This window comes from Mirounga angustirostris, unplaced genomic scaffold, assembly GCF_029215605.1.
Source record: "Mirounga angustirostris isolate CCGP_5_RB_7025 unplaced genomic scaffold, mMirAng1.0.hap1 SCAF_2, whole genome shotgun sequence".
Classification (NCBI taxonomy): domain Eukaryota; kingdom Metazoa; phylum Chordata; class Mammalia; order Carnivora; family Phocidae; genus Mirounga; species Mirounga angustirostris.
Window position 1 is genome coordinate 18,282,667 of NW_026991710.1, and position 24,330 is coordinate 18,306,996.

General features: G+C 39.6%; 1 protein-coding gene across 1 annotated transcript in view; it reads left to right on the forward strand.

Annotated features, from left to right (window-relative positions):
• Positions 1–15,309, forward strand: part of LOC123848987 (cytosolic beta-glucosidase-like) — a 96,669-nt gene extending 81,360 nt beyond the window's left edge. The window contains 1 exon segment of the mRNA XM_064581934.1: positions 15,107–15,309. Coding sequence (XP_064438004.1) covers positions 15,107–15,309 — 203 coding nt within the window.
• The last annotated feature ends 9,021 nt before the right edge of the window (positions 15,310–24,330 follow it).

The window sequence follows — 24,330 nt, forward strand, 5'->3', positions numbered from 1 at the left end:
GATGGTGCCATTTGCTAGGATTAGAAAAGCTGGGTGGGGGGCAGTTTTGAGGAATGGGTTAAAAAGCAAGAGTTCTACTTTATACATGTTACATTGTATTTATTTAAATTGATTTAAAATCAGTTTTAAAATTTTAAAATTAGACCGCACAAAAATAAAATGTACCATTTTAACCATTTTCAGGTGTACAGGTGAGTGGCACTAAGTAAGTACATTCATGTTGTGCAACCATCACCTGCATCCATCTCTAGAACTTTTTCATCTTCCCCAAACTAAAACTGTGCCCATTAAACAATGACCCCCCCCCATTGCTTCCTCCCCTCCATCCCTGGTAACTACTATTCTACTTTGTCTCTGTGAATTTGACATTGTATATACCTCATACAAATGGAATCATACAATACGTGTCTTCCATGCTTAGTGTATTTCACTTAGCATAATGCCTTCAAGGTTCATCCATATTGTAGAATGTATCAGAACTTCATTCTTTTGTTAATACCAAATAATATTCCATTGTAGAAATATAGCACATTTCATTTAACCATTCATCCAGTGATGGACATTGGGTTATTTCCATCTTTCGGCTATTGTGAATAATGCTGATTTGAACATTAGTGTACAAATATATATGTTAAAGTTTAAATGTCATTTTGACTGAAAGGGGAGAAGATAATTAGTCAATTATATAGAGATTTTGCAGGTAAGGGAGATGAAGGAGCTGGAGATATAAATTTTGGAGTCACCATATGATATTTGACAAGAGGACCCATGATCTAAATTGGGTCATGGTCCTCCATTCTCGTCAGAAGTTTAGTGAGCTAGGCTGAATCACATGGCATAGTTTTTTTGCCCAGGTAGAGACAGGTTAGAGTTAGTCTAAAGCCCAGAGTTAAAACAAACTAAAAACCCACAATTTTTCCTAAATTCATCTTAGGATCTCTGAACTTATCCTTCTAATAGGATAAAAACCAACAGCACTATTTCATACCCTAGGAAATAGGACCAGAGCAGCAGATAACAGGAGAGGGTGCCTCCCTCCCCCACTCTCCCTACCTGCTTCTGTCCTGGGCCTAAGCAAGTCAAGAAGCTATGGGCCTGTTGTCAAATAGGAAAAAGAGAGACTCTGAACAAAGTATGTGCCTTGGCAAAGTATGTTCCAAGGGGAAAGAATCCATGCTATCTTAACCACTCTGACTTCAAGAGTACATGAAAGAGAGACCCCTACCTATGTAGGTCATTGCTTCATAACCTGATCCTCTTTAAAACTATCATCCCATAAAACTAATGATGTAATGTATGGGGATTAACATAAGAATAAAAAAAAAAAAACTATCATCCCAGCAAATCCTGGACCAATTGCTGTCCACTAAATTGAGTGCTACTCTTTCTCAGTGGGGGCAAGTTTTTTGGTTTTGATCCTGAATCTTTCCTGGAGTGATAGAAGGGGATTTTGAAAGGAGTGGAGAAGACTTGAGAATTTTCCTTACACTATAAGCGCTAGATTTTTGCTCTTAGGATATTGATGTTACAGGTGCTTATCTACCTCCATCTACTTTATGCTCTCCACATGGTCTGGTTATGTTCCCATAGTGGCTTTGACCCTTGCGTATCACCCACAGTCTTAGATTTACAATCTTTCCATGCTATTCTGATAGAAGCATTGTGGGCTTTGGAGTCAGACAGCCTTAGTGTTCATTTCCAAATTGTCCCTCTTCAGCTGTGTGACTTTGGTCAAATTATGTCCACAGAAAGTGTCATCTATGGTTATATCAGGTCAAGGATATAGAATATTTCTGGTCCTCCTCCTCAATTTCCTTTTCCAGCTTATTTTTAAATGTTGGAATACCATAAGGCTTGCACCAACAACTTGTTTTCTTATTCTCTAATTGTGTTTGACAACCATGATTTCAATTACCTCCACTATTTGATGACTCCAAAATTCACATTTCCATCTCAGACTCTACTTTGAGTTTTTTCAACTCTTCATTTGGAGATCAAAAAGAGAAACCTAAAGTCATCATAACCAGAGTTTGATTCATTACCTTCTCTGCCTTTCCTCCAAAACTTGTCTTTGCCCAGTATTCCCGAACTCAGAGACTGATAATGATATCCATTAAACCATGTTATCTTTGCTACCTTATCTCCTTTGCCACTGATCTCCAGTGAATTGTTCAATCCAGTTGATTTTATCTGAATATCTATTTAATCCATCTGATTCTCTCTTGTCTTCCCTTACACCACCCCAGACCAAGCTCCCATCATCTCCCTCATGCTTTACTGCAGTCACTCCTAAATATGCTCTTGGATTCCATTCTTGCTACACTCACATTTATTCTCCATAGAGGTCACAGTAATCTTCTAAAAATGCAAATTAGCTAAAGTCACTCCCTTGCTTAAACTCCCTCAATGACTTTTAATGTGGTTGGGATAAAGATCAAAATCCTTAAAATCTTTATAAGGACCTGCATGTCCCCTGCCTTATGGCTCTCTCTCCACTATTCTTTTTTCTTTTTCCCCCTCAGCTTTTTTGAGATATAATTAAAATATAACATTGTATAAGTTTAAGGTGTACAGTGTGTTGATTTGATACATTTATATATTGTGAAATGATTTCCCCCTGTAGCATTAGCTAACACCCTCCATCACCTCACATAGCCATTTATTTTTTTGTGGTGAGATGATTTAAAATATACTCTTAGCAACTTTCAAGTCCATAATACAGTATAATTATCAAACTAATAACTATAAATACCATATAGTATATTAGATCCCCCCAAATTATTCATCTTACAACTGAAAATTTGTACCCTTTGAATAACCTCTCCCCATTTCCCCCAGCCCCAGCCCTTGGTAACCACCATTCTACTCTCTATTTCTATGAATTCTTGATAAGTCTTTATGATCCATTGAACCGCCACCTTCTTGGAGTTCCTTAAATACGCTGTGAACTTTCCCACGCCTGATCTTTCACATAGTGGTTCATTTTTCTCGGGTTGCTCTTGTCCTTGTTCATCTAGTGAAGTGGACACCTGTCATGTTTTCTGGCTGCCTAGCCCTTGTTGAACACCCCAGCTACACTTGAGGAATGTCCAGATATAAGAGTTTTGTCTAGGGCGCCTGGGTGGCTCAGATGGTTAAGCGTCTGCCTTCGGCTCAGGTCATGATCCCAGGGTCCTCGGATCGAGTCCTGCATCGGGCTCCCGGCTCAGCGGGGAGCCTGCTTCTCCCTCTGACCCTCTCCCCTCTCATGCTGTTTCTCTCTCGCTCGCTCTCTAAAAAAATAAATAAATAAAATCTTTAAGAGTTTTGTCTAGCCCAGGTAGAGAAGGACATTCCTCAGGTTTTGTCAGAGCAAGGGCCCACACCTGTGATTAAGTCTCTGCCCATCAGACTTGTCCATGTGAGAAGATAATCTGAAAGTGAACAGCTTGGGGAGGGCAGAACCTAGTGTGCTGGTGAGGATAGCAGCACGTGCATCCAGCCTTTGAGAATGGTCGTCAGGTCCAGCTTCTGGTGCAGAGGTGGTGGCTTCTCTGCTTGCAGGAAGGTCGGGTCTTGGCAGCAATGCGCTGCAGGACTTAGTGCCTGTTGGTTGGGTCAGTAGCAGTTCAGGAAGCTTCTTCCATCCACCAGTTCTGAGTTGTGTTTTTGGGCACTTGTCCTGAGATCTTCGTTTGAGCCTACTTCTCCAACTTGACCCTTTTAAGCTTCATCAATCAAGGTCCGTTTCTGTTACTTAAATTACGAGAGAACCCTGGCTGATGGCAGTAGATAACCCCAATGAATGCTGAGCTCTCAGCTCGTTTGCTCCAGGAAACTGCTCCATTCCCCCTGTTCTCCCGCCCTTGCTGACCGAGCTGGATCTTCCCACCACAGCACAAGTCAGGCAGGACTCAGTAGAGTGTTGTGGCTCGGCATGCAGCCTCTGTGGTTATCTTGCTTGGGTTCCAACCCCAACTCTCGCACTTACTTGCTGTATGAATTTTGTAAATCTTACCTCACCTCTCCGTGCATCAGTTCCCTTATCTGTAAAATGGGGACAATGATAATGTCTATCTCATAGGTTTCCGGTAAAGAGGAAATGAGTTAATGTGTACACAAAATGCTTGAATCAGTACCTAAATGCTCAATATATGTGAGCTGATATGTTGTTCTCTCTCACAGTTCCCATGTCTTTCCTTCCATAATACTCCTCACAGATTGCAATTAAAGGATCACAGGGTGGTAATTGGATTAAGATATGTCTTCCACATGCGCTGTTACGCTCTACAAAAAGAGGGGTTGTTTATTTTGCTCTCCATTATATTCCCAGTGCTAGCACAATATATATTTATTTAATAAGTGTAGGGTGGCTGTTGTCGTAGGATCCCAGAAACCCTGAGTGATGCGGTCCCCACCTCCCAGCACACCGAGGCCGGGAGGCTTCAGCAGCACCCAGTGTTCCCAGCAGCTTCCCCCTAAGGTCCTTGTCTTTAGTGATTTATTTTTCATGACCCACAACTGACCCTTTCCCACAGAGCACAAACCCTGGCTCAGATGCTGCTCTTTCCCTTGATGCCCTGATTTCTCTGGTTCTCAGCACTGAGCATTTTTTGCTGACTCTACACCCTCTGAAAGCTGTTTGAAGCCAGATGGGAGGTAGAGATAAAAGAGGTTTCATTCATCGCCCTTCCAGACTCGGAGAGAAGTAACAACAACAACAACTGTACCAACAAGTAGAATATGTTGTGTTTACTATAAACTTGGCATTATTCATAGAGCTTTATATGTATTAATTTATTTAATACCGCAATCCTAGCAAAAAGATACTGTTGCCTCCATTTTACAGAAGGGGAAAGTAAGTCCCAGAAGGAAAGTAAGGGGAGAAAGGAAGAGGGAAAGGGGGAAGGAAGGATTTCTGGTAGAAGAGAGTTGTTTTTTTTTTTTTTAAGATTTTATTTATTTATTTGAGAGAGAATGAGTGGGGGGTGGGCGGCAGAGGGAGAAGCAGGCTCCCTGCTGAGCAGGGATCCAGACCCGGGACTCGGTCCCAGGACCCCAGGATCATGACCTGAGCCAAAGGCAGACACCTAACTGACTGAGCCACCTGGGTGCCCCTAGAAGAGAGTTTCACTTGCTTAGAACTTTGGTTTTCATAAGAACTTCTCTATTTCACAGAGGTAACTGTAAAAGTAATATTGATGGAGACATTATAGAAGGTGACACTGAATGTGTACCTATCCTTAGATCAGCTCTATAACTAAATAAAAATATATTTTTTATACCTTTCAACTGCTTGCTATTTGCAGTTTTTTTCCTCCCAAATCTAACGTAAGTAATAGGAACAATACAGATAATTAAGAAATCTTTACAGCTTATTTCTGGCTAATTGGCATTTTCCTATAAAATATTTAAAACTTAGCCTTTGATTTTCAGGTTCTCTTCTCAGAGAGTCATAGGTTTTGCTACTAGGAGTTCCCATGTGCAGGTGGGGCCTCCTGTGTTGGGATTATTTGGACATTTTCACAGATGCTGTCCAGCCACTGATATTCACCTGGAGTTGGGGTGGGGGGCTTGGTGTGCATTTTCTATGTTTAGATCTTCCTGATGTTATTCTATTTTATTTTATTTATTTTTTCCAAAGAAAGGGAAAGACAGTGTGCCAGTTCCCTTGCAGGCAGTCTTACCCAGCTAAAGCTGTCCTCCAACTGTAGTGCTCTGTGCAATTCAACTAAGCTCAGAGAAACACATTTGCAAGGTTGGTGGGGGCAATTGCCAGAAAATCTGCTTCAAACTGTGTCCTGGGAAGGATTTCTCTCTCTTTGGCCTTGAGAAAAGATTCTCACAAGCCTTCAGCAAAATCAGGTGGGTGGTTTGGGACTTGGAGCCCAGTTGACAACTACTCTACACAAGCATGTATGGTGCATGATCTGTGGCTGCTGTAACAAATGACTACAAACTTGGTGGCTTAAAACAACAGACATTTATTCTCTCACAGTCCTGGAGGCCGGAAACCCAAAATTAAGGTGCCAGTAGGATTGGTTCCTTCTGGAGGCTCTGAGAGAGAATCTGTGCCATGCTTGTCCACCAACTTCCTTGGCTTCCAGACCTAGCACTCCAATCTCCGCCTGTGTCTTCACATTGCCTTCTTCCCTGTGTGTCTTCTCCCCTTCTCTTCTCTTCTAAGGACATTGGTCATTGTGTTTTGGACTCACCATTATCCAGGATGATCTCATCTTGAGTTTTTTTTTTTTAAGTTTTATTTATTTAACTAATCTCCACCCTCAATGTGGGGCTCCAACTCATGACCCGGAGATCAAGAGTCGCATGCTTTTCTGACCAAGGCAGCCAGGCATCCCTCTCATCTCAAGATCATTAACTGCATTTGCATAGTCCCTTTTTCCAAATAAGGTCACATTCACAGGTTTTGGATCGATAGATCTTTACGGGGAGTCACCAATCATCCAGTTACACATGGTGAATTGGAAAGATGTCTCATGATCCCTGGGGTAAAGTGAGGCTTTGATTAAATGGCAGATGACAGGCATTGGGCACTCCTGAGCTTGTAGGATTCCTCCCTTGGTCTCTTTGTGGTCCCCTATTTCTGAAAGGTGGTGTGGCCTGGCCTGCACATTGCTGTGTCTCTTGGCATAGGGCTTCTCTGGCTATGAGTGCTGAGGGGCTGAGGGATTCATCTACATTTATAACCTCAAGAGGGATGCCTCTGTTCAAAAAATTTTAGTGGACTGTTAGAGCTTATCCTAGGCTTAGTAGTCTCAAACTTGACTAAGTGTAACAATCACTCAGGTTGTTTATTAAAAACAGAAATTCTCAGATCTCAACCTAGTTTCTAAGAGCTGCCATAACAAAATGCCACAGACAGGGTGGCTTAAACAACAGTAATTTATTTTCTCATAGTTCTGGAAGCTGGAAGTGTAAGATTGAGGTGTCAGCAACTTTGATTTCTCCTGAGGTTTCTCTTTTTGGCTTTCAGATAACCAGTTTCTCACTCTGTCCTCATTGGTCTTTCTTCTGTGCATACACACCTCTGGTGACTTCTCTCTTCTTAGAAGGACACCAGTCCCATTGGATTAGGGCCCACCCTAATAACTTCATTTTAACTTAATCACCTCTTTAAAGACTTTATGTCCACATAAGGTCATATGCTGAGGTACTAGGGGCTGGGGCTTCCACATCTGGATTTTGAGGGGACATAATTTAGCTTATAACACAACCCAAAAGATTCTGATTTTAGTAGGTCTGGGGTGGGGTTAACAAACTTTTTTTTAGCTATGCCCTAGGTAATTCCAAGTGGTTCAGGTGGTCAGAGCCAACACTTTGAGAAACAGTGCTCTGCTGGATTAGTAATCATACCGATGCTTGCTTTGGCTCTGTTTTTTCATCAGCCGGGTTCTTCTATACACCACATATTCAGCAATAAGTTAATGCAAATAGAAAATACTCCGTGACCCTTTGCAGACACTCCCTAAGACTGTTCTGCAACTTCTGTCTTTGTCTTTGATCTGTTCCTATTTTATTTCAATGACTTTGAATCTGAGCTTGTTTTGCATCCTGCCTTTTGGACTTGTTATGACATTGACTTAGCCACATACCACTTAAGGATTTTGACTCAGACCCATTCTATTAGTGTTTTCCATACCTGGGATCAGATTTGCTGCTCACAAAGTAAATTCCAGGATGCACCCACTCAACTAACATCTCAGAAGTTTGAGAGCTTGGACATCTGAAACTCAGTGTCGTAGAGGTCTCTGAACTGCTTCCTGGGACTCAGGGAGGCAGGAAGCCAGGCAGTGACTTTGAGATGTCACCCTGGAGAAAAGAAAGGAGTATGTTAACTGATGTAAAGAGCCCTGTCCTCAGATTTATGCAGTTTGTGCCTCTCCCTTTGTCCTTACACTTTCTTAGACTTAAGTTTGTCCTTCTGACTCCTCTTCCCCTTTTACATTGTCCCAAATGCTCATTGAAACCCCGTTTTGACTTCATCAAAATATCTGGGTTGATGGGGAGAGGGCGCATCAAACTATATTTTTACTTTGGATTCTGTATTCTCCCAAGGGGTGGCCAGAGAGGAAAATGACATGGGCGAGGTATTGTGCTGGAGTCCATGCTATCCCATTTAATCTTTACAGCAGCTCTAGAAGCAGATAATAGTGTCTACATCGCACTCATGAGAAACCAGAGGCCCCTTCAGCTAGTAAGTGCTGCAACGCAGATTCAAACCCAAGTGTTAGTTTCCTTTCCCAAATCTGCCACATCATTTTTTATGGGTTCCTGAACCTTGGAGATATTTCAAGTTTGTCTCTATGATATAAACATAGTGACATGGATATTTTATAGTCTTTCTGATAGTTCTAAAAATAGCTCTTTGTGGGTTTGTTTCTGTTGTCTGTTGATTTTGCTGATTTTCTAACTGTCATTGTTTTCCTGTGTCTTTCTGGTTATTTTTGTTTTGTTTCCCTTTTTAAAGATTTTATTTATTTATTTATTTGAGAAAGAGACAGTATGCATGAGCAGGGTGTTGGGGGGAGGCAGAGGGAGAGGAAGAAGGAGAAGCAGACTCCTCACTGAGTGTGGAGCCTGATGAGACTCAATCCCAGGATGGTGAGATCATGACCTGAGCCAAAGTCAGACTCTTAACTGACTGAACAATGCAGGTGCCCCTGTTTCTGTTGTCTGTTGATTTTGCTGATTTTCTAATTGTCATTGCTTTCCCACGTCTTTCTGGTTATATTTGATTATGTGCTGATGATTATACTTAAAAATGTTTGTGATAATAGTCGAAGGTTTAGAATATAGGTATCTCCTTTCAGAAAGTATGTGAATGTGCATCTTCTAGGCACTTGGGTAATCCCAGTATGGGATCACCTCTATTCAAGATCCAGACTTGATGTTTTCTGAACCACCAGATGACTTGAGACTTTCCATTGACTGCTTTGTTTCTGGCTCACCCTTCCCTTGAGGGATTAGTCTTTGGGGATCTTAGTTTTGTCTGTGTGTGGTCTCGGATTTCCTGCCATGTATCTCTGGGCTTTGACTCTTAACCTCACCCCAGGAAATAGGAAAAGATTCTGATTTCCTCAGATTGGAGAACTCCATAAGGTGAAAGTAGCTGCCATGCCTATCAATCTTCATTTCTTCGTTCTGCTTTGGCCTGATAATTCCCTATGAAATTGTCAGCTTTTCATTGTTTTGAGGATTTGCTTTTAAAATTCTATGCAGCATGCTTACTTGTTTTCATTAGGAGGGCTTGCTCAAATAATGTCGTCTGCCATTACCAGAACACGGAAATCTAGATGCTTCTATTTTTCCTTCTCACTCCTTCCTGGAGCTTTCTCTCTGTCATTTTTCTTCTGTGGAGCTGCTGCATTTATCACTGTCTGGAACCTTTCCACTGGTTCTCACCACGGCAGCTTGGGTCTGTGGATGAGTTGTTTGTTTGATAGCTGAACTGTTGTGCCACAGTCATGGATGTCTTATATAGTCCTAGTTAATCTTGAAAACAAAGGCTATCTCTGTTTATAAACTGTTGGGAAATAAATCCTACTGAAGCCGAGTGCCCAATTTTTAGTAATGTGACAAACATGGGCATAATCATGGCACTTCATAAACCAGTAATTTGAGAAGATTGTGCACAGTATCATGAAATAATGAACTTCTAAAAGGTGTGTGTGTGTAGTAAAGAATTGGGTTTTGCCCAAATAACGGCTTGGCCTTTGCCCTCAGCTTTTGGGGAGGAAATCTATGTCATACCTGACAGAATGTCCTTGTTGAGGGTGGGGCTAGTAACATCAGAAAGACCAGCAATGTGACTGAAGGTGGGGGTTTTGGGTGATACAGTATCACTTGACCTGGAGTCTTAGTTCATCCACATGGACAACCAATTAATTAATCATGCCAGTGTAATGAAGTTACAATAAAAACTCTGGACACTGAAGCTCAGGTGAGCTTCTCTGCTTGGCAGTGCTCTGTGCATTGTCACATGTCCATCCCAGGACTCCTAGGGGAGCGGATGATTGAAGCTTCATGTTTGGAGCCCTTCTGTCGCTGACCTATTCATTTCTTCCTTTGGCTGATGTTGACTTGTATCCCTTGCCGTAATAAGCCACAACTATGAGTATAACGGGTTTCAGAGAGTTCTGTGAGTTCTTCTAGCAAATTATTGAAACTGAGGGTGGTTTGGGGAACCCCTTGAACTTGTAGTTTTGTCAGAAATGAGGGCGGTCTGATGAAAGACTATTCCCTCAACCTTCTCAGTTCAGCTAAACCTGGGCAGTGTGTGTGTGTGTGTGTGTGTGTCCATTTAGTTTGGACTAAATGGACACTGGCGCAGGGTTCTTCTAATTAGAACAGCCTAAGACTTTGATATATTAGCAAGTCTTAGACATTTTTCTCCTTGCATCTTTATATGCAAACTGCTGACTGTGAGGCCTTTTCCACTGGCCTTTGAGTCCAAAACCAAACTCTGGCTCTGTATGTTTGTCATTTTTATCCCAGTGTGTTTTGTACCCATCCATAGTCCCTGCCAGTCTGTGTTTACTTTGCCTGCAAACTCTGGTTCAAGAAAGAAAGAGAACTCACAGAAGTGATTTTTTCCCTTCTCATATTTGGGACCTCATAAATCACACTGACAAGAAATGTGATGATGGTCTCTTTCTGTTCTTGAGATTGGAAGAGGAGAGGCATGCAGGCTCTAGCACGGTTTTGTCATTTTTCCCGGTGGTAGCACAATGAGAAGGACTCCAGCAGGCCAGCTCCTCAGCCCTAACCACGTAACTCTCTATCTGAATGTTCCTGCAATGAAAACACAGAGACACCCACCAGGATCATTGGGGCACTTTAGTACCTGCTGCTGAACTCCTGGCAGTTATCAATGAACCTGTCAGCATTTCCCTTTTGTTCCCTTGCAAGCAGGCAAGGCATCGTTTTTATCCCCTGGTTGAGCATATGAATCAATCCTTTGTGCATGTTCCGTGGGACTGTGCGTGTTTGCAGAAGCTGTCTAGCTTTCTACCCGGCAGGCTTTCATGTCGGGCAGTAGTTCTGCAAATGAGAAAAAAACTATGCAGATTCTCCCATGTCCCCAGACTGAATTCTAAGGCAGAAAAAGGAGATGGCTATTTTCTGACCTGGTACTTGGTTTTGGTTATTTTAATTCTTAGATGTATGCCATGCAGAACTTAAGTTAGTTATAAAATTATTTTTAAAAATTGGTATTTTGCAGTTGTGGTTGACAGAGAGGGGAGGAGACACAAATGGCAATGTGGACAAGTAGAAGAAGGAGTATCTATACATGTTTTAATTCCTGCAAAACTTGATGTGCTTGAATCTTATATATTTCATTTTCCAACCATACTTTATTTAAAAAAAGCCAATCTAGCTTGGCTTAATTCCTGCCTCGAGGCCATTCATAAGGCACTCTCTAAGTACAGTGCTTTGCATGCCTCCATGCACAAAGGCAGAGGGATTAGGTATCAATTAACTGCTCAGGAACCTTTTGTCTACGGAGTATCCATAGTCAAAAAAAAAAAAAAGAAAGAAATTCCAAGATGATTCAGAATGTACACATGTGTCATAGTTTATTGTTATAGTTCCTCTAAAAGACCCCCCAAATACAGATTTACAATGAAAAAGGTAGAGTAGATCTTGCTTTGCTAATGCTAGAAGAGTCATTGTGGTTGAGAATGATCCCTAATATTGTTAAAATTTAGTATATCATATGAATGTTCATTTTCACCCAACTTATTTAGGAATATGTCTATCTTGTAAAGGAAACATGTCTTTTTATTTAATTTCTGCATTGGGAAATAGATATTAGTGCATCCCATATATAGAATTTACTTATTCTGGTTTTAAAAGAAATGCTCAATGCAACAATTCATGCAACCCCAGAGTTTTGTTTTGTTTTGTTTTTGCCATACTTGAAATATTAAATTAAAATACTAATTACTAAATATTAATGCTAAAATAATATTTATTAAAATGTTTAAAATACTAAAAAATGAGTTAAATTCCCTAACATGATGGAAATCAGTGTAAAACTACTTAGAAAATTCTCTACATTTTGACATCTTACTATAGCAGTCCATGGATAGGCTTTGGGGTATCCACAAATGAAATCATATAGAATATTGTGTATGTGCATATGTGTATTTGGAGGAGAGATGGCCCATTGCTTTGGCTCTTCGAGGGTTTAAACACCACTCCGAGTTTAGATGTTGGGCAGAGGGGATGCCATAACATTTTGTGCCTACTCAGTCTAAGATATATGTACAACCAGAGCTGTATGTTGATCCTTTTCACTTTAGGGTCCTATTTCCAGAATTATAATACATGGCTCAGTTTGGTCATAGGGACACAAGGTAATAGCTGGGGCTGCCTCAGCCTTAGTATTATCACCTCTTCCAATTTACTTAGTGATGGACTTTCTGGATTATCTGGAGGTTGCATTTAGAAGCTGAGCAGTGTCTTTTCTTTCTTTTTTTTTAAAGAATATTTTATTATTTATTTTTTAATTTTATTTTATTTAAATTCAGTTACTTAACATACAGTGTAATATATATTTCAGAGGTATAGTTCAGTGATTCATCAGTTGCATATAGCACCCAGTGCCCATTACATCACGTGTCTTCCTTAATGCTTAATACCCAGTTACCCCAACCCCCACCCATTTCCCCTCCAGCAACCCTCAGTTTGTTCCCTATAGTTAAGAGTCTCATGGTTTGTCTCCCTCTCTGCTTTTGTCTTATTTTTCCCTCCCTTCTCTTATGATCCTCTGTTTTGTTTTTTAAATCCCACATATGAGTGAAATCATATAATTGTCTTTCTCTGATTGATTTATTTCTCTTAGCATAATACCCTCTAGTTCCATCCATGTCATTGCAAATGGTGAGATTTCATTTTTTTGATGGCCGAGTAATATTCCATTGTGTGTGTGTGTGTGTATACCACATCTTTATCCATTCATCTGTTGATGTACATCTGGGCTCTTTCTATAGTTTGGCTATTGTGGACGTTGCTGCTATGAATATTGGGGTGCATGTGCCCCTTCTTTTCACTACATCTGTATCTTTGGGGTAAATACCTAGTAGTGTAATTGCTGGGTCATAGAGTAGCTCTATTTTTCACTTTTTGAGGAAATTCCACACTGTTTTCCAGAGTGGCTGCACCAGCTTGCATTCCCACCAGCAGTGTAAGAGGGTTCCCCTTTCTCCGCATCCTGGTCAACATTTGTTGTTTCCTGACTTGTTAATTTTAGCCATTCTGACTGGTGTGAGGTGGTACCCTTTGTGGTTTTGATTTGTACTTCCCTGATGCTGAGTGATGTTGAGCATTTTTCTATGTCTGTTTGCCATTTGTATGTCTTCTTTGGAGAAATGTCTGTTCATGTTTTCTGCCCATTTCTTGACTGGATTATTTGTTTTTTGGGTATGGACTTTGATAAGTTCTTTGTCGATCTTGGATACTGCCCTTTATCTGATAAGACATTTACAAATATCTTCTCCATTTCTGTAGGTTGTCTTTTGGTTTTGTAGACTGTTTCCTTTGCTGTGCAAAAGCTTATTATCTTGATGAAGTTGCAAAAGTTCATTTTTGCTTTTGTCTCCCTTGCCTTTGGAGACGTGTCTAGCAAGAAGTTGCTGCAGCTGAGGTCACAGAGGTTGCTGCCTGTGTTCTCCTCTAGGATTTTTTTTTTTTTAAAGATTTTATTTATTTATTTGACAGAGAGATAGAAGAGTATAAGCAGAGGGAATGGCAGAGGGAGAAGGAGAAGCAGGCTCTGCACTGAGCAGGGAGCCCAATGTGGGACTCGATCCCAGGACCCCGGGATCATGACCTGAGCTGAAAGCAGACGCTTAACCATCTGAGCCACCCAGGCGCCCTCCTCTAGGATTTTGATGGCTTCCTGTCTCACATTTAGGTCTTTCATCTATTTTGAGTTTCTTTTTTTGTATGGTGCAAAAAAATGGTCCAGTTTCATTCTTCTGCATGTGGCTGTCCAATTTTCCCAACACCATTTGTTAAAGAGACTACCTTTTTTTCCATTGGATATTCTTTCCTGTGTTGTCAAAGAGTAGTTGACCATAGAGTTGAGGGTCCATTTCTGGGGTTTCTATTCTGTTCCTTTGATCTATGTGTCTGTTTTTGTGCCAGTACCATACTGTCTTGATGATTACAGCTTTATAATGTAGCTTGAAATCCGAATTGTGATGCCACTAGCTTTGGTTTTCTTTTTCAACATTCCTCTGGCTATTTGGGGTCTTTTCATACAAATTTTAGGATTATTTGTTCCAGCTCTGTAAAAAAAGTTGATGGTATTTTGATAGGGATTGCATTGAATGTATAGATTGCTCTAGGTAACATAGACAGTTTAACAATATTTGTTCTCTCAATCCATGAGCATGGAATGTTTTTCCATCTTTTTGTGTCTTTCTCAATTTCTTTCATAAGTGTTCTATAGTTTTCAGAGTACAGATTCTTTTCCTTTTTGATGAGGTTTATTCCTAGGTATCTTATGATTTTTGCTTCAATTGTAAATGGAATAGATACCTTAATTTTTCTTTCTTCTGTCTCATTGTTAATGTATATAATATAACTGATTTCTGTGCATTGATTTTATATCCTGCCACATTGCTGAATTCCTATTTGAGTTCTAGCAATTTTTGGGTGGAGTCTTTTGGGTTTTCCACATAGAGTATCATGTCATCTATGGAGAGTGAGAGCTGAGCAGGGTCTTTAATGAATATAATTCTAGGTACTAGGGAGAAACTGTGTGTGTATGTGTGTTTCTTTGTGTCTGAAAAGTAGTAGATATTGAAAAAGATATTTATTGAGTAAATGAATGGAGGAATAAAACATATATCAAATTGAATGAATAATCAAATAATTAGAATGATATGTAATTTAACTTCTTGAATGGAACCCCTACTTGACTAAAAGAGAAAATTGGAAAAGAGCATTAAGAGGTTTTTTTCTGTGATCCTCTGTAAAAGAAAGATACCCAACTAGTTGTCAGCGATTTTTGTATGTTCACAAAAAAACTTCCCAGAGATGATAATTTTCCTCCTTTTTTTCTTTTCTTTTCTTCATTTTTTTTTTTTTAAATTAGCTATCCAGACTGATAAAGTAAATTGCAAAATATATTGTGCATGGTCTCTTCTGGATAACTTTGAGTGGATCCAAGGGTATAGTAGCTGGTTTGGTCTCTTCCATGTTGATTTTGAGGATCCTGCTAGACCTCGAGTGCCTTACACATCAGCCAAGGTGTATGCCAAGATCATCCAAAACAATGGCCTAGAAAAACATCCATAAAAAGTGGCTGGCCCACATCTCTTGGAGAAGAGGCCTCTGGTTTTGGAAAAGATATCTGCTTTGGTGATCCTTTAGACAATCTCAAATTGCCTTTGTAATCATCTCCTACCAGCTGATCCGTGATTATGAAGTCTGAATATGGAATGCCTGGGGATATATTTAATGATGGCCTTTACTCTATTTGCATTTGGATCACTGAGGCTTTAAAAAAAAAAAAAACAGAATAGAAAACCACTGAAATTGATTTTTATATTAAGAAATCAGATAGACTTGAAAACTTCAATTTAAATCCTTAGAATTTTTCTAGAAAAAAATAATGCAAAATTTACAAAGATAGTATGCTCATGGTTTGCAGCCCTAACAGCAGGACCATGTATTATAAGAATACTTATTTATGAGCCTAGTTTTTCTGGTTATGTCAGCTATTGTTTGCTTTGTAGATCCATTTTCATGTGGTCCAAAATTCTTCTACTGTTTAGTATAAAAAATCAGAATTAAAAGTTAGTCACATATAGTTATGCATTCTATTCAACAAAGGGATTAATTGATGACACATTTAATAAAATGGATTTGTTGATGAATTTGGCGCATTTTCTTTATGCACGAACAAGTATGTCTTTCTCTTGCCTGATGAATTATTTTTGAAAAATAATAAATTAATAAAACAAATTAAACTGTGAATGGAAGAAAAAGTATTTGAGTGGTTGTTTAGCAGAAACAGAATTTCTACTCCAGAGTGACACCAATGAAAGGCAAAATAATAAGCAGGACATAGTCTCTACTTTGGGGTATTTTTTTAAAGTTTAAGATCTATAAGAACATTGATGACACCTAGGAAATACATGAAATATATGGATTGAATGACCTATGTGAGTGTAAGATGTCTACACATGTCTGAGATATGTATGGGGTTGCATTGGAGTTGAACATTTTACTGAGCTTCCTCAGTTGGGGTCAGTAGTAGATGGAGGGCTTCTTCTGGATGTAATGTGTCCACATTAGCAAACCTTTCACGTATATCTAATTTGGACCCTCACCTCCATATTTGAGTAGTATTTACTCAACATTCATTTGTGTATCATACTTGAAGCTAAGAGGTAAATATTATCACCCCCATTTTGCAGACTGAGAAACTGAGGATGCACTGATGTGGATTTTCCTCAAGTCATATCATCTTGTCTGCCAAATCCAGAACTTCTTTGGCATCAGCTCTCTGGTCTGTCCAGCACACTGTAGGCCCAGGTGCCATAGAAGTATTTTCCCCTTCTTTTGAATAAAGGAAAAAAAACAAGAACAACAAAGGTGTGGGGTTGCCTTATGGAGGAGGAAGTGGGGAAGTGTTTTTCTGTGTTCTCATTCTGTTTCTCTGAGGAAACTACCCATACTTTGCCATTCCCATAAGGCCTTTGGCCCTGAGCAGACACTATGTCATTTTTAAAAAACACTGTGGTCAATTTCTAGATCGTTTTCATGTTCATAATCAAGGAATTATTTACAGCAAAGCACATTGTCTTGGTAACTTTGGACAGAGTGAGAAAGAAATGGTCGTAGTAGTTCAATAAACATGGGTGCACTGGGGAAAATTATATTAAGATTAAAATGGTGTATATAGGAGATTCTATTACATCTTTGCCACTGTTTTGTTATTTTTATTGTTCAATGAGACATTATCTCACAATTTGTGTTCATTTAAAAAGCACATTTCCAAATCTTATTTCATTCCTCTCCTATCCAGCCCGTCTTTTTCATTTTTACTATGTATCTTATTTACAATTTATGTGCCCTCCTTATATTATCTTGCAAGATAACTGAGTTTTCCTTTTAATTAGGATGTTGTTTTGAATGTTATTTATCCTACAGGGCATATTTACAAGTTTTACAACAATACAAATGAGCACTGTATTTTCGTTACCAAAACCAGAAAATTAATATTCGCGCTGTAAATAAAATGATCTGTCACATTTGGTCTACCAGGTGAAATAAGCATCGTTGCTGCAGCGTGCCCTGGGTTCCTCACAGAGCAGGGGCTTTCTGCAGCTCTTGGCTGGGTTTCAAGGGCCAGCTCTTTGTCCCAGAAATGAATCAAACCAAGGGTGTGTCCTCAATTCGTCCTGCAAATTAGAATCGTCATGAGTTTAGGTGAAGAAAAAAATCTCCACCACCCAAAATCTAACAGCTCCTGTAGTAGTTTAATTAATGTTATTTGTAATTGCTTGTATTAGCATTTGAAAACAAGATGGATTGGCTTTTGCCTGTCAAGGAAGCAGAACTCCCGATTCTTTAAATGGAAAAACAGGAGTTGTTAATTATACTTAAAAATCCATAGATACTGTACTCAGATGTCTTGAAGGTCATCTGAAGCTTGTAAAGTACATGTTTTATGTCTGTTTTATCTAAGGAGGGACTTGGATATCACAATGATGGATTGGATCTACTCGTATTTCTTTCTCTCTTACCTTCCTCCCTTGTTTTATTATTTATTTATTTATTTATTTATTTATTTATTTATTTATTTATTTATTTATTTATTTATTTATTTATATTTTAAGAGAATGTGAACACATGTTATTAACATCCCGGGCATCACTTCTAAAGAATTGTGGGTTTTTTGGGGGGGGGCTAGTTTTCATTTTAGGGTAAGTTAATTCTGAATTGCTAAGAACATATAGAAAATAACAGAAGCCCATTTTCATTTTGATGTGTAGGACTTTAGTTTTATAACTCCTGTGAAAACCAGCAGGAAATGTCCATCTAAGCCCTTTATTGAATGAGAAGGTACGAGTTCTCATTAAGAAACCCGTAAACTAAGAAGCTAGCAACCTTGGAATTTGGCAGTGGCCTGCCAGTCAGGCTTTTGTGCTCTGGGTATTTGTGTTCGGCCATAGCTTTTAATTATTTTTATGAACGAGGGAATAATGAATACATTTGTAATATATTGAAAAAATTCCCCAACACCGACTGACCAAAAAGTAGTTTTATATGATAATCCTTAAACACCAATTCTATTGCTCAGTGCTAGGCAGAGAGAAAATAGAATACTGAGCTTCATTACTGAGAGAGCAGAATAAATCAAAGCTGATAGAATTAATACTGTTTAATTACTAGCAATACACCTTACCTGGAGAACACATATTCATCACTGATGACAATATTTTAGGCTCTAGTTGTCCTGGGAGGGATATGGTACTTAGCACAAAGCATGATAAGCCTTAAAGAATGAAATTAGAGGAAAATTTGACATAGAGACACTTTATGGTGGCCTTCATGAGGTGAGAATACACCTTATTAATTGTGGCAGCGGTGAGATGGGGAGATGTAGAAGCACTGGGTTAGGGTCACGGGGAAGAGTGGTGCCTAATGATGAGAGTGAATGAGTAATGAGTGCTTCTTGTAGAGAGTAAATGTCCAGTTGTCCTCAGTTTTCCCAGAGTCTGTGTCACGTGACACATGACTGGCTTATGTGACCTTGCCCGAGAGGCTATTGGTAACTGGTATGAGGCAAATGTAGTGTACTTATCAAGAATGCAGTCTCTAGAGACAGTTCACCTGGATTTAAATCCTGGCTCTGACACTTACTAACCAAGCCACTTACTGAACTTCCCTGTACCTCAGTTTTTCTTTCTGTAACATGGGCTCCTCGTAAGGCTGTTGGGAGACATAAGTAACCTGATAGATGTAACGTGTTTAGACAGTTCCCAGGACATGGTAAGGGCACAGTTAGTGTGGGCCATTGTTTTTCACTCTCCAACTTGTTCACATGGATCCTTCAGCAATTTGTCAATTACAGTTTAGGTTTTTCTTCCTCTGGTTCTACCTCCATGTCTTGCAGACGTTTCTGCTCTGGTCAGTTGGGATTCACTGTCACTCCGATTTTCCCTCTCTCCAATTGTTGTGGCAGTGGTTTTCCTTGTGACCTCAATTCTCTGCCTGATCTAAGAAGAATGGCTATTATTCAGCTTATTTGGCTTTTTTCTTGGAAGAAATAACTTCCAAGCTCCTTACATATTGGGCCAGAAACAGGAAATTGCCATTGTTTTTGTAATCATTAGAATTGAAGGTTTCCAGCAGCCCAATCAGAACATATTTATTAAACTAAACTGTGCAATAGTTTGTGGAGATACAAACCTGCGCATAAGACAGCACTTCTTCTCCAAAGAAGTTTATGATCTGGTTGGGGAACTAGAACGGAGACATGAAACGATAACAGATGATGCCAGGTGAATTTTCTAGACAGTAGGAGTAGGGTGAGCTCTCTGCTAGATGGGGGTGGGCAAATGTGGCTTCCTGGACAAGGGAAATAATACAATATTAAAAAGAGGGGCGCCTGGCTGGCTCAGTTGGAAGAGCATGCGGCTCTTGATCTCGGGGTCCTAAGTTCGAGCCTCATGTTGGATGTTGATTACTTAAAAATAAATAAATTTTTTAAATGTTAAAAATATTAAAAACAATATGGTAATATAAATAATGTAAGTTAAAATATGGAAGTGGAAAGCATGAAGCCTTGGGTGTGGGAGGCAGTGCCCAGGCCAGTTCACCTTAGGGAAGCGAGTGGGAAGATTGGATGTGGACAGTCTGATGTTCTTGGTCTTGGTTTTCTCTTGGAACACATTGAAGATTTCTGAACAGGGTGGTGAAGATTTAAAAGCAATATGTTGAAAGATGGCAAAGAAACTAGGATGAGGGAACCAGTTAGAAAGCTGCTTGTAGCAGAATATAGTTGATGTGTTAAGGGCTCTATTTAAGGTAGGAAGTGCATATATGAAAAGTTAATATATAATTATAATTAATGTATGAAAAGTACACAGGATCTTAAATGCAACATGGTCTCTTGGATCAGATCCTGGAATAGAAAAAGAGATTAGTGGAAAAACTGGGGAATTCACATAAAGTCTTTAATTAATGGTGCTTTGCCAATGTTAACTCCTTAGGCGAATAAATAAAGCATGGTCAAGTAAGATGTTAACATTAGGGGAAGCTGGGTGAAGAATGTCTGAAATGCTCTGTACTCTTTTTGCAACTCTTTTGAGTTTAGAACAAATCTAAAATTGTTCCTCCCAAAAGTCTGGAAAAATGTACATGGAAGAGTTCATAATATATTCAGAGAATATATTAGGGTATAAGCATATATTATAACCTACATATACCAAGATAAAAGACAGCTGTCTTTTATAACCACTGTTATAACCACTGTTAATGTCTTGATATGTCCTTTTTTCTCTCTCTTGGGGTTGTGCTATTATGGTTAATTTTTTCTTCTTTATAATTTACTCTTAAGTTTTCATTAGTTAGCTTCTGTTTTCTTTTATTATTAGAATTTTTTTTCCTAAAGATTTTTTTTATTTAATTGAGAGCAAAAGTGAGAGAGATCACAGAGGGAGAGGGAGAAGCAGACTCGCCACTGAGCTGAGAGCCCGGCGTAGGGCTTGATCCCAGGACTCTGATCAGGATCATGACCCGATCTGAAGGTAGATGCTTAACTGACTGAGCCATCCAGGCACGCTTTATTAGAAAATATTTTTAAGGACAAACTTCAGTGGTCAAGATGAGTCAGGGCATGTTGGAGTCATGGATGTAGATAAGTCAGTGATGGCTCTGTAAGAGAACAATGATACCGTTGATGAAAACTGGCAAGCATACACATTCCTTGTCTAGGTGATACTTTAAACTCATCATGCAATGAATATTTCTTAAGTACTTTTACAGTTTTGAGATATTTAAAAATTAATTGCTACATCTTGCTGTAATCACCAATATATTCTATCCCTGCTACATGTAATGTTTTTTTTGTTTGCTCTCCTAGATGATGAACAACTTGAGGTCTTATTTATCTTAATATTTCCAGTACCTTGCATGATATCTGGCAATTCTATGCAATTTATAAATGTGTATTAAATCGTTGATGCAGTGGATGTTAGGTAGTCTGCAATGGAAACTTAAGATATGGATTGACTCATTTAATCCTTACAAGAACCATGAGGTAAATTCTATAGTTAATATCCCCGTTTTATAGATGAGTAAGCTGAGGCAGAGAGAAAGTAAATAACTTGTCTAAGCCATAGAGCTAGTAAACAGTGGAACCAGCATTGCAACCCATATATCTGTTTCCAGACATCAAAAGCTACTATATTCTTTCCTGATACCTTTGTGGCAGAATCAGGCCTGGCTCCCTGGTTATTTTCAGTAGGCCAGCCTGACACATAACTTAACCAAATTGCAACGTTTCAGTCTAAGATCCTCTGAGACTCTAAAACTTCAGCTGATTTCCCATTCCTCACAGCTACTCACTTCACAAAGTTGTGATGTGTAGTTTCTTTCTTTCCTAAGACTACCATTGTCCATACCAAACATTTACTTTGCTTCTGCACTGATCCAGGCCATGTTGTTTTTGAATCCTGTCTTCTGAGAAACTGGTTACTCTTCCCAGCAATGGCACTTACCAAAATAAAATTACTCCCATGATAAAGGTGCTGCATTTACAATCAAAACCACAGTGAGGTATCACCTTACATCTGTCAGAATGGCTAAAATAAAAAAGAGAAGAAATAACAAGTGTTGGTGAGATGTGGAGAAAAGGGAACCCTCGTGCACTGTTGCTGGTGGGAATATAAATTGGTACAACTCCTGGGAAAAATGTATGGAGGTTCCTGAAAAATTAAAAATAGAAACATCATATTGATGTGGTTTTGGAATACAGGTGAGGTTTGGTGGGGTGAGGTCCAGAGCTGATGACCAAGAAAGAATTCTTGAGATATCTTTGGTGCAAAATGGTGGTTTATTAAAGCGTGGGGACAGGACCCATGGGCAGAAAGAGCTGATGCACCGGGATCTTGAGGAGCGGTGACCATATACTTGTGGGTTGGGGGAAGTAAGGAAAAGGGAGGTTTCGAGAGAACTCTCATATGCTAAAGAGGCTCGACTCTCAAGATACCCGGAAGATACCAGAGGTCTTGCCATTGTCAGGTTAAGGTTGTTTTTCCCTCTAGCAAAGTATTAACATTAAGACTTTGGGAGTCTTAATGTTGGGAGATTCCTGGAAGAATGTCACACATGTCCTACCCAGGAATGGGGGTGGGGGGAGGTTGCAGGGTGTCGACTTATGCTTTGTCCTCAGCTTGCCTTCTGCTCCCTCATCAATATGATCCAGTAATTCCACTAGTGGGTATTTACCCAAAGAAAACAAAAAGCTGTGGAGTTATTCTTAGAAAATGTATTGTAAGCCCTGAGGGGTGACTCTGGAAGCAGCTGAAACATCAGCAGCGTTCCTGGTCTCGGGCTATTGAACGCAATAGCCTGGTACGAACAGGATCCCATGATTTCCTAGGGCAGGGCATAGGTGAAGAGCTATAAAAGAATGTAACCCTCAGTCCCCCTTGCTGCACCTGGCGATTGCTACCACAAACATCCCACTCCTCCCTTATCCCATGACTGCCTCCCTGCGTACCGGAGTGTAGGGGAGTGTGTAGGCCCGCTTTATGGCTTCAAGATAGTTGCCATCCCTTTGTACTCCTTTCCTATGCTGTGATGCATCTGTCCTTGCTTTTCTGATAAAAAATAAAATAAAAGCTATGTGCAAGATTCAGCTGCTGCTGTCTGTCACGGAGGCGGCCCTGCACGGCTGCTCAGATCAGTATCTGAGAACTTTATTTCAGTATAAGACGACAAAACCCTAATTCAAAAAGATACATGCCTTGCTATGTTTATTGCAGCATTATCTACATTAGCCAAGATATGGAAGCAACCCAAGTGTCTACTGATAGATGAATGGATAAAGAAGATGTGATGTGCATATACAATGGAATATTACTCAGCCATAAACAAGAATGATATCCTGCTGTTTGTGACAACATGGATGGACCTAGAGGGTAGTATGCCAAGTGAAGTCAGTAAGTCAGAGAAAGACAAATACCATATGATTTTACTTGTATGTGGAATCTAAAAAACAAAACAAATGAACAAACAAACAAAAAACCAGAAACAGAATCATAAATACAGAGAACAGACTGGTGGTTATCAGAAGGGAGGGGATTGGGGGGATGGACAAATAATGGAAAGGGATTAAGAGGTACAAACTTACAGTCGTAGAAGAAATAAGTCACAGGGATGAAAAATATAACATTGGGAATATAGTCAATAATATTGTAATAATGTTGTGTGGTGACAGATGGTAACTACACTCATTATGGTGAGTATAGCATATTGTATAGAACTGTTGAATCACTACGTTGTACACCTAAAACTAAAATAACATTGTGTGTCAGCTATACTTCAACTTAAAAAAGGGGGGAGGGGAGGAAGGGCCTCATTTTCGGTCAGCAATTGAGCAGATATGGTGGTTAAGCACATAGATAAGAGACAGATAACCCAGGGCTTGATTGCAGCTCTAGCATTTATGGACTGCATAACCTCAAGCAACTCACTCATATCTCTGATTTTTGTTTCCCTCAGCTGTGAAGCAAGGATTAAAATAAAACTAGCTCTGGGGCACCTGGGTGGTACAGTCAGTTAAGCGTCTGACTCTTGGTCTCAGCTCAGGTCATGATCTCAGGGTGGTGGGATCGAGCCCTGCGTCAGGCTCCTTACTCAGCGGAGAGTCTGCTTGGGCTTCTCTCTCTCCCTCTCCCTCTGCCACCCCCTCTCCACCCCCGGTGTGCTTGCTCTCTCTCTTTCTCACTCTTTCTCTCTCAAAAATAAATGAATAAATCTTTAAAAATTAAAAAAAATAAAACTAGCTCCTTTATAGAGCTGCTGTGAGAATTAAGTGAGACGATACAGGAAGGATAACTTAGCCTTCTCCACTAAGTGGTAATTACAATGTCTTATAAGTGGTAGCTATTATTTTCTGGTAATAGTAACATGAAGACTCTAAATCAGGGAAATAATTTCAGGCAACGCACTCTTGCTCCATGACTATCTTCCTTCCTTATTTCTTCCATCTGTACTAAAGCAGTGATTCAGCGAAGGGCATCTTCAAGAAAGCAGCTCATCCTTCTTGCAGTGGAGGCTTATTCTTCTCTGGGCTAG